We start from the raw sequence: 11455 nt of genomic DNA, 5'->3' as shown, positions 1-11455 counted from the left end.
TGCAGCAAGGGAGGTCTAGGTTGGACATTAGGAAAAAGTTCCTAACTGTCAGGGTGGTTAAACACTGGAATAAATTGCCTAGGGAGGTTGTGGAATCTCCATCTCTGGAGATATTTAAGAGTAGGTTAGATAAATGTCTATCAGGGATGGTCTAGACAGTATTTGGTCCTGCCATGCGGGCAGGGGACTGGACTCGATGACCTCTCGAGGTCCCTTCCAGTCCTAGAATCTATGAATCTGTTAAATAGTCGAAGATTTTAAAATTATTAAATAAAATTGGCCCAGTCCCCCCAGTTCACGCCTGTAGTTTAAATAATTTTATTTGAATGATGTGGTATGATAGAACGTTGGAAATAAACTGTAACAGGAAAGCGGATTCAAATTGCAAGCACAGTCCTTTTAGTAAAGAGCAAATTTTCGGAAATATGTTTTTCCTTCATCAGGCTGGAAACATTATACAAGATAGAACCTGTTATTTGCTCTATCTTGTATGTTTCCAGCCTGATGAAGGAAAAACATATTTCCGAAAATTTGCTCTCTTTACTAAAAGGACTGTGTTTGCAATTTGAATCCGCTTTCCCGTTAAAGTTTATTTTCAACCTTGTAACGCGTAGCCTCGTTACTTCCCAACAATTAATGTTGTAGAACAGCAATAGCACGTACTAACACTACGGCACATACCAAATTTCATTGATATATCTACATTAAAGCGTTTTTGAGATATTAATTAAAAACTTGGAATATATTTCGAATATTTTTACCACAAAATTTCATAAGAAAATCTAACTTGCAGTTTATAAATAAAAATTTATATTATGTATATTAAAATACTTCTAACATTAAAACTGCAAGAAACATTAAAATAATAAAATATACTTTAATAATAATTTTGTGTAAAAATAAAATGCAATCATTTTTGTCCAGAAAATCCAAAATAAATTCGAAGTACCTTAAGTGGTTAAGATATCACAAGCAGGTACATTATAAAAAGATGTAATGTTTTTGTTCATTGCTTTTTGAAGATCATAACAAGAAACATTTGAATGCGGTAGCAGCACAAGAAGATTTGGCCATGGCTTCAACAACAACAAAAATCAAATCTGCCCCCCATGATTGATAGCCAATTTACAGAAAAGGATCTCAATGACGTCTTTACTTTTGAATTTGAAAAGCCCAAATTTGGGCTTTTGGGAAAAGCAAAGAAGAAATCGGCAACGTGCAAGGTGGAAAAGGAAGTGAATAGTGAGCTCAAACCATGTAGCTTCAAGACAAGTGAAGCAAGTGCTGTGAAAAGTTTCAACCTTTGGTGGCATGTAAAACATAACCACCCTGAAAATGATGCGGCTCTGGTTACAAAAAAGGACCAGGAAGATGAGACAAAACAGAAAGCTGACGCGGCTAAATGACGTTCATCTGGCTCTTTGAAAACTCCTGGAGAAAAGATTTTTTGCGGAGCTTCATCTGAAAAGAAACCCAAAATTGAGCAAACAAAACTTGACTCATATTTTAAGTCCTCAAAGGTTACAGTCACCATGGATGCCAATCCTTTCCGTGAAGGGCTGATGGAAATGGTTTGCTTGAGTTCAACACCGCTCACTACCTTCAGGCTAAAGAACAAAGGATTCCAAAAAAATTGCAGGTGAAATGGGTCGGCAGCTTGGCGTTTCGACGGGGCACGATCCGGTTCGTCATTTAGTTGTCAGCACAGCTGAGTCTGGTCGCGAAGAGCTCAAGAAAGCTTTGGAGCAAAAATTGTGCTACCTGAAAATGGATGCGGCAACCCGTGGAAACAGAAATTTCCTTGCAATCAATGTTCAGTACTACGAAGAAGGAAAAGATAAAGCTGTGGTAAAAAAAAACCTTGGACATAATCGACACTGAAGGGTGTCACAATTCTTCTTACGTGAAAAGTCAAGTAAAAGCTATTTTAGAAAAATTTGGGATCAGTGAAATGCAAGTGCTGAGCATCTGCGTTGACAATGCAGCAAACATGACGTTTGCCGTCAAAAATTTCAGCGAGGACAATGAAACCATTTCTACCTCTGAGAACAGGGATGTGGACAGAACTGAAGCTATTTTGCCTGATGAAGGAACTAAAGGAATGGATGAAAACGAACTCAACATCGATGCTGCTGCGCAATGGGTTAATGACCCTAGCCTCATACTTCCAACATGGCTTCATGAGGACAACTCAAAAGTCCAACTGATGAGGTGTGGTATTCACACTCTTCAGTTGGCAATCTGGGATGGACTGAACAAAGAACATGAAGAAATTTCTGGCAAAAATTCGACAAGTCGTCAAACTACGAACCCCAAGTATTCAAAGTGTTCTGCTTGATCTACATGGGGTAACTCAATCATTGGATACTGTGACTCGCTGGGGTTCAACATTTGCGATGATTGATCGGCTTCTCGTTTTTCAGTCTTACTGTGAACAAGTGGGTGCTGTTGGAACAAGAGAACTCAAGTTAACAAAAGCTGAATGGGACGAAGTGAAGAACCTGCGAGACCTCTTGGCAAAGCCAAACCAAACAACCGTGAATCTTCAAGCTGTCGATGTAACCCCGGGAGTTTTAATGAAGGAATGGCGAAAACTGTCAAAATCCTTGCAAGAAAATGGTGGACAAATCGCAGAAGGAATTCTATCCTCCATGCAGAAACGCGAAGAGAAGCTTTTTGACAATATTAATTTCCTTGCTAGAGTTTATGTTGACCCACGGTATCGGATTCTTCTTACCTCAAGGGAAATACCAAAGGCAAAGGAAGGGCTCCTTGATATTGCTCAACAACTCGACAAATAAAATCTATTGCTACATTTGAACTCGGCAAAAGAGGTTGAAGAAAACAAAACACAACAAAAGGAGTCATCAACAATCGAATTTGCAGTTTCGGAAAGTACACATCCTTCAGAAATAGCAGGCTGTTCTCAAACTTCTGTCTCCATTCTGAACTTGTTCGAGCGTCCATCCCTGAGACGACTGCAACCATCACAGAGAAATGGAGATAATAGAAGTATTATTTCTTCAGAAGATGATGACTTCGAAAAGGAATTGGAAAACAAGACAGATGCCGGCGAGTTTCTGCAATTCATAATTGTAATGAAGCATTATTCGAGAGAAACTTTCAGGAAGATTGTGAGGCGATGAAGTCTATTGGTAGGCTAAAAGTTAAGTTTGTTTTTGAGGCCATTCACAGCTACCCACACCGCATTCAGGCTGCCTGTAGAATTGCTTCGAGCATGCCAACAACTCAAGCTAGTGTAGAGCGACTGTTTTCGGCTTTAAAGTTAATTTTAAATGATTTGCGGCAGGCTATGAAAGACGACTTGATTGGTGCAATAATTTTTTACAGAATGAATTACGAATGATTCTAGTTGGTATCATTGTTGATGACATTTGAATTGTTTTAAAAGTCTGAATAAAAATAATGTTTTTTCAAAATTACAATATGCACTTTTTATTTAGTTAAAAATTAATTTGAGTCAGAGCGGAGCTGGAGCAGTCACTATTGGTGCCGAAGCGGAGCTGGAGCAATTCAAAAATTTGATTGCTCCAAATCCCTGAATTAGACAGTCTTATTAGGCTTCTATGTTCATAATACTAGAGCTCACACCATTGCTACCACTGTTGGAGTTATATCAGAGAGAGTTTTGGGGGGGTTTGCCAAAAAACCCAAACCAAGAAACCTCCACATCTATAGGCAAGGCGTACCACGTATGATAGAAACTCTCCCACACAACCATTCAGCTACGGGCTCAGAAATCTCCCAGTATATATTTCTGAGTTATCCAAGATGTCTTCCAACAACTACTACAACATGGAAGACCGTACTTGATGTTGCCAATACTGGCACAAAGTCTGCTGACCTTCCATAAAACACAAATCTATGTACTTTAAATTATGTCAACATGGCTTCTGGGTTAAATCCAAAAATGGAGTTGTATTAGTCACTACAACAAGTTTTTAGACTAGATGATGAACTTAATCCTGAAACCATAAACAAGTTAATTAACTTTATCTAAGATCAATTATATCAGTACATGAAGAAGCAGGAGAATTGTTACTTTTTGGTGGTATTTGTCTATGGGGAATGTGTATTACAAAAATCAGTACATATATCATGTTTACTTCCCAGGAAATTTGCATCATGTATTTGTTTGTGAAATAAAAATTAACTCTTTATGGTAATGTAAATAGGACAAATACAGTAGTTGCATTCAACTGAAAACGTAGGCTTTTTTTAAAAAAAAAATGGATTGGATTAGAGGAGAAACATGGAGAGTGGGGCGTCAGTGATGATAATATTATGTTGAAAAGGATAAAGTAGTCCAGGGATCACTGGTGCCCAACTAGAAAAAAAACAAAAAACAGTTATTTGGTTTATCTTTTTAGCAATTTTAGTTTCAGTTTTGTTTGTTCTGCTGAAAGCATGTACCCTACAAAGAATAGCATGTGACTATATCCCTTTCTGTGAAACTTAAGTGAATGAGAGAAAGGAGAATGGATTGCACTGAAGAGAAAACAACTAAGCATTTCTTTACAATGGGAGGCTACAGAGCCCAGAAGAAAAAGGTAGTCAAATACACTGTTCTGAATAAAAAGAACGAGGAGTACTTGTGGAACCTTAGAGACTAACAAATTTATTTGGGCATAAGCTTTTGTGGGCTAAAACCCACTTCATCGGCTGCATGCAGTGGAAAATACAGTAGAAAGATGTATATACACAGAGAACATGAAAAAATAGGTGTTGCCATACCAAATCTAACGAGACTAATCAATTAAGGTGGGCTATTATCAGCAGGAGAGAAAAAAACTTTTGTAGTGATAATCAGGATGGCCCATTTCAAACAGTTGACAAGAAGGTGTGAGTAACAGTAGGGGAAAAATTAACATGGGGAAATAGTTTTTACTTTGTGTAATGACCCATCCATTCCCAGTCTTTATTCAAGCCTAATTTAATGGTGTCCAGTTTGCAAATTAATTCCAGTTCTGCAGTTTCTCGTTGGAGTCTGCATGCATTTGATGAAGTGGGTTTTAGCCCACGAAAGCTTATGCCCAAATAAATTAGTTAGTCTCTAAAGTGCCACAAGTACTCCTCGTTCTTTTTGCTGATACAGACTAACACAGCTACCACTCTGAAAACTGTCTGAATAGTGTATTCTCACTTGGAGAGTAGTAGTTTTCTTAACAATACAACAACATTAAAAACCAAGGATCAGTATTTTATCATTGATCCTGAGCCAGTATATGGAAAAGTTGATTGGTTAAAACAAACAAACAAACAAACCTGTATGTCCTGATTCCAAGCTCTGACAATTTTGTGAAACAACAGAACTTAAATCATATTACCAATTCCAGCAATCAATTTACTTCCACCCACACATGCTGATGTGACAGCTATCACCTTGGCTGACAGCAGGGATTGAACTAATAATCTCCAGTCTTAAAGGCATAAGTATCTACAGCTTGAGCTAAAGAGCCAAACTCTCTAGCTAGGAGCTGTAACATCCTCTGTGGATCAGGGGAACACAACACACCAGTGGGTTACAACAAACAATTTTAGCCAATAGCTCATAATCTGCTGGAATTAGAGATTCACACTGTGCTTATACTATAGAAAGTGTGGAATGCAGAACTTTCAGAGAGCAAAAAACACTGATTTCTAGCTCCACTCTCTCTCAAGATAATGGCCCCCAAGTAATATTGAAAGGAAAATAGAGGCAAGTACTTTACAGTGACTAGAATGATCATTAAAATCCAATAGTCCACTATTTGCCATAGTTAGAACCAAGTGCTGGGCTTCCAAGTAAGGGGACCTACACCATCAGTTTCTATAGAATTTAAGATTTCATTTTCAAAAATTTGACACACTTGGGGATGCTCTGGGCAGCTATCCCATAACAGAGCATAGAGTACTGCTGAGATACCTTTCCAAACATGAACCACAGATAAGCCAGCGTCACGTTACCTGTTAGAGCCTGCAGACTTCAATTTCTTTGCTGCTACACAGAGCTTTTCAAAGCAGCTGCAGAGTGAAATTCAGATGTTGCCTGTACTACAACTCCCCTCTCCACCTCTGGAATTTAAATGGTTGTTGATATTCTATTTAAAATGCTTGCGTGCACTGATTATTGTGCTGGCCCACTCTGTACCACCCTGATAAGGGGCTAGGCTAGCAAACAGTTGTCATCTTACCATAACCAGGAAGCACATGCTTATTTTGCACTATATTGACTGGCATGGCATGACTCATTCTTACCATGGAGTAGAAAAGATATCCCAGGATGCACTTTTGCATGTGGTGCTGATGCCCCTATCTGTGAATGTCCTCAGGGAACTCTGTGCCCTGTAGAAGTATTTATTATGGGTTACCTTCCCAGATTTTCCCAAAATACACCAGCTACCCTATTCAATTAATGTGTATGGTAGCATTAAAGAGCTATGGTCCAGCCTTGGTTTTGTAGCAGAAAAACTGCAGAGGACACAACTCAGACCTCATCTCATCTTGTTGACAAAAAACCAACAGCTGTACCTGTAGGCCTTGTTTCCACTAGCATTTCTCATCAGCTTTCTCATCATCGCATAGCCACTGGTGCAGCTTCAGTGGCCACAGCAATGGTGCGAATGATAGGATGGACTTGCTGCTGGTGCTTTTATCGCCACCTTGTCTAACACTGTTCAGAACAGGTCTGGATGATGTGGTGGTTAAAAGAGAGGTTGCCAGAAGCTGCCAGACTACATTAATGCCCCACATTGCTGCCACAGGTGGAGCTGAGCTGTGGCAGTTTACTGGTGGAAAGCTTGAAGAAAAATGTTAGTGTAGTGTACATGTGGGCTAACAGGATCAGTTAGTTTCATAGCTGCTATTCAGAACTTGGTGGGTTGCAGTGAAATGGTCAAAGATCACTCCAATTTCAATCTGCTGCTGCTGCTGCTCAAGAAGGCTACACAGAGCAGCAGAGTCAGGCACTGAAGTTATTCATGAGAGGACCCAACAAACAGAGGCTGGGAGAGCGACAGACACTCTCCATCCTAAACAGCAGCCAAGATTTTCCATGGGAGGGACAGTTGATAGTTTCACTTCAAGTATACATAGCAACCAGGAGGTCCAGAGGGGAGAAAAGATGCTACCACAGGCCGTTAGTGGTAGCATCCTTGCCCCAACCTTTCACATCTGGTTACTAGGAGTCCAGTGAATTTTTCAGCCCTGGTTCACAAGGCATCAGAACTTAAAGTCTGATAAAAGCAACAGCTGGTTAAAAATGCAGCAACCTGCTTTCCACCCCACACAACCATGTCACCTTGGGACTCTGCACAATTCACTGGCTCCCCATGAGATACAGATCAAATTCAAACTTCTGGCCTTGACATTTAAAGCCCTCAGTGGGCCAGGCCTGGACTACCTCAGAGATCAAGAGCCACGAAATCTATTATACTCATTAGAAACAATGAAAACATCAATGGCTGAAATTCACAAAAGAGGGGAAGAGCTGTCAGAAGCCAGCCCTCAGACATGGAGCTCCATGCTCTGGATTGGATTGCAGAACATGCCACAGTTAGGACAAAATACAAAACTCCCCCTCTATAAGCTAGAATTCCCAAAAGTAAGATGTGCCAAAGCCTAAGAACTCTAACACCTACTAACAGAAGGAGACAGACCCTCTGTCAGGAAACCACTTATTTAATGTAATTGTTGTACACTCAGATACCAGCCTGATGAACATAGGACACATTAGATGCCATTGGCCCCTCAGAATTATAGTGATATTTTGGTACTGATCTAGGACTAAATATATTAAGTCTTGGACACTAGACTAATAATACAAAACAATTCTTCTCATTCATCCCCACTAAGGGCTACAGTTTAAATGCTAGAGAGGCACAGCTGCACAGTTGCAGCCGTGCCACTGTACAGCTTCCCGATGGCATAGGTAATTCATCTCCCTGAGAGGCAGTAGCTACGTCAACGGAAGAATTCTTCTGTCAACCTAGCGCTGTCTACATGGATACTTAGGTTGGTTTAACTATGGTGCCCAGAGGTATGGATTTTTCACTCGACTAAGGTAGTTAAACCAACCTAATTTTCTAATATAGACCAGGCCTAAATATAATCAATTCCTATCCAACTTTTATCTACATAGGTCCCGACCCATCACTATCGTATCTGAACATCTTGCAAAAAGGTAATGAATTTACTGTAATACCTCCCCGTTACGTAGAGAAATACTGTTCTCCCAATTTTAAAGACGGGGAATAAAGAGGGAGAGAGTCTTGCCCAAGCCTTGCAGGAAGTCTGTGGTAGATCTGATAATTGAACCCAGATATACTGAGACCCGATCCAGTGACTTAGGGCTTGTCTGCACTTGAAACACTACATCAGCATTGCTATAGTGCTCATTGTAGACACTCATTACACTGACGAGGGGGGTTCTCAGTCGGCTTAATCCACCTCCCCAAGGGGCAGTAGCTAGGTCGAAAGAAGAATTCTTCCGTCGACCTAGCGCTGTCTACCCCAGGGGCTATTCCAACTTAACAACGTCACTCAGGGATGTGGATTTTTCACACCCCTGAGTGACGTCGCTGGGTTGACTCAACTTTTGAGTGTAGATGAGGACACCATCCTTCCTCTCTGCACGCAGGGCTTAAGACTTTTGGGAAAGGTAAGCAAGCCAATTCTTCGGGATACACCCTACACCCAGACACATTTTGTCTCATGCTTGTTTGTACCTGCGTACATGGGGGAAGGGGAGTAACGACAGCCACCAGTCAGTGGATATTGACCCCAGCTGCCATGGGACCTTTAATAATCTGACCCATGTCAATTACCTGGGGCCAGGAAATAAAGACCAATCTCTTCCCAGCACTGCTGTGTCTCAAGCCCTTTTTGTTGTGAGTATAAGGAATCCAACAGGCCGCCCCTTAAGGCTCCATTGCCAGGGCTAGGGGCTTCCCTGTTTGGAGAGGTGAGGTTTGCCCCTTTCCTGGCACCCCCTCCCCCAAGGCCGGTTGGGAAGACCTGCCTGGAGAGAACTGCACCTCGAAGGGAGCCACCTGGCCACATTTCCCTCCTGCAGGGACCCCCGTGCAATGCAAGGGAGGCACCCCTGGATCTGCAGCCCCGGCCGGACGGCGCCAGGCCAGTGCCCGAGCCGGGCCGGGGGGCTCGCTCGGCTGCTCCCCCAGCCCCTGCGCTCACCCTTCTTCTTGGTGAGCATGGCCACGATGGGGATGCTGGGCCGGTCGCTGAACACCTCGGCCTGGCTGACCAGCGCCTCCCGCACCGCCTCGAAGTCGCTGAGCACGATCATGGGGCGGCTGCCCACGAAGAGGCTGAAGACGCTGCCGTAGACCTTGGCCATGCCGGTCAGGAGCAGGTGCGGGGGGAGCGGCCGGGAGCCCCCCTGCCCGGCCCGCTCGCCCAGTAGCCACCTCTTCCGCAGCGGGCCGGGCAGCAGCGCGAAGCCGAAGTTGCCCACGAGCGGCCAGGGGCTGGGGCCGGGCGGGAGCCCCCGGGGCGGGCGGCTCAGCAGCCAGTAGAGCCCCAGCAAGAGCCCGGCGGCCGCCAGCAGCGGCCAGGGCCAGCCCGCCAGCCCCGCACAGGCCATCCCGCCCTGGGAGCGCGGCCTCGGCACGGCCGCTACATCCCCGAGGCGCCCGGCCCGCCTCGCCTCCTGGGATTGGCTGCCTCCGGCTGGGGGTGGAGCTCTGTGCGTCGCGACTCGTCCCAGACCCCGGGAAGAGTCCCCGACTCCGCCCCCCAGCTGGCCGCGTGACGTCCCCAGCCTAGGGGGTTCCCTCTCCCCAGACCTGCTCACTCCGCATCAGTCTTCTCCTGAGTCCTGCCTCCGCTCACTGTCCCCTGGCAGCAGCAGCGGCCGCCAGCCCTGCAAAGAGATCGGGGGTGGGAGGAGAGCAAAGAAAGCAGCACACGGCTCTGACTGAGTTATTGTTTCCCCCCCTCTAAACGTTGCTTTGCAGTTCCCTGACAGCGGTGGTGGCAGGCTGCGGGGAAAGAAGGAACTTGGCACCTGCCTCATCCATTCAGCGACTCCTAGATATTTGCAAATGGGAAATGGGGCTGTCCATAAATAGAGTCAGTAAATATCCTTTTTCATTTTCCTCTTGGCCCCACCCACTCTCGTGGCACCTGGATGTGCTAATAATTAAAACCAACATAACAGTCTGGGGATACCTCTGCTCGGAGACACTCAGGAACATTAAGCCAGATTAACTAAAGGCACGAATTTAAAGTGCGTTAGTTAAAGTGCATCAGCCCCCCGGTGTGGATGCTCTTATTCAGAAGTAAAGAAGCCTTAGTTTCTTTTAGCTTAATCCCTTTTAAAGGAATAAATTAAGCACATCAACCTTAAGCATGTGCCTCAGTCCATCCCTATTTATCAAAGCACTTATGTGCTTTGCTGAATCAGCGTGGAGCTCTGGTGGGCCACCAGTGATGACAATGTCCCAAAGAAAGACATAGTTTGAGGAACTATAATAAATAAATGAGGAAACTGTGGAGGCAGCAAAACTAGAGGTGGGAGGAATAGGGGCTAGCGCCTCTGCAGTGGAAATATAGTGGGCGGGGGAGCGGGCTGGGCTGATCTATGTTTCTGCCCCCTGTCACTGCCCATAAACTGCACACAGTTGGTGCAAGGTGGGATGGAGGCAGGAGCAGGACCCAGAGGGGTGGGACTGGTCATCACATCTGGGATGGGGATGGGAAGCATGTAGGACACACACAGAGTCTCTTTAATGCTCCTCACTGAGCACCACCCCTTTCCCCTCCTATCCCCGACACCCCAACATTCCCCTCTGCTCCTACCACCCCTGCTCCCCATCTAGAGCACCACCCTGCATCCACAACAAGCTTCCACTGGCACTGGAACTGTGCATTTCTGGGCCTATCCTACACTATCGTCTATGATGCCATAAAATATAGGCATGAACTATAAATATCAGCCAGTCTGACAAGATTTGTCATGCACAGCTGCAACATTTCACCCAGGAATATCGCTGGTTAACTTTTTTGTAATTCTCAAGTATGATTTACAAAATTTACAGCCTCTAGTATGTTTGATGCCAAAGGCCACAAGTAATATGAGATGGGCCAAAACCACAATTTGAAGTCCAACCTATTTCAAATTTCAGGAGGAGGTTTTGATTCAACTTCCCAGGTGTGAAACTGTCCCTGCTGTTTTGGTTCTGGGTTGGATCCAAAACTAAAAGTATATGTTCCAGCTCCAATTCACATGTGACCGAAATCTCACAAGAACTTCCATTTTCATGAGATTTTGGCACAGAACTGAAATCTTGTGAGAACTGCTGGACTTCAACTAGGTTGCACTATTCATGAGTGTAGAATTCTCATTAACTCAGCTGAATTGATGAGTTTTCCATCATATAGGGGCAAAATCTCACAAGAATAGTTTGCAAGTTTGCAGTAACATTAGACCCTC

At 43.9% G+C, this 11455-nt stretch overlaps 1 protein-coding gene across 1 annotated transcript in view; it reads right to left on the bottom strand.

Moving 5' to 3' along the window:
• The window catches only part of LOC112111240 (cytochrome P450 2U1), a 21065-nt gene extending 11461 nt beyond the window's left edge, over positions 1–9604 (bottom strand). Inside the window, exon 1 of the mRNA XM_026659884.1 lies at positions 9196–9604. Coding sequence (XP_026515669.1) covers positions 9196–9604 — 409 coding nt within the window. The remainder of the gene's footprint in view (positions 1–9195) is intronic.
• Positions 9605–11455: the final 1851 nt, after the last annotated feature.

This window comes from Terrapene carolina, unplaced genomic scaffold, assembly GCF_002925995.2.
Source record: "Terrapene carolina triunguis isolate 2854851 unplaced genomic scaffold, T_m_triunguis-2.0 Scaffold706, whole genome shotgun sequence".
NCBI classification, from domain to species: Eukaryota; Metazoa; Chordata; order Testudines; family Emydidae; genus Terrapene; species Terrapene triunguis.
Note: the sequence above shows the minus strand (reverse complement) of the source record. Positions and strands in the feature narration are given on the sequence as shown.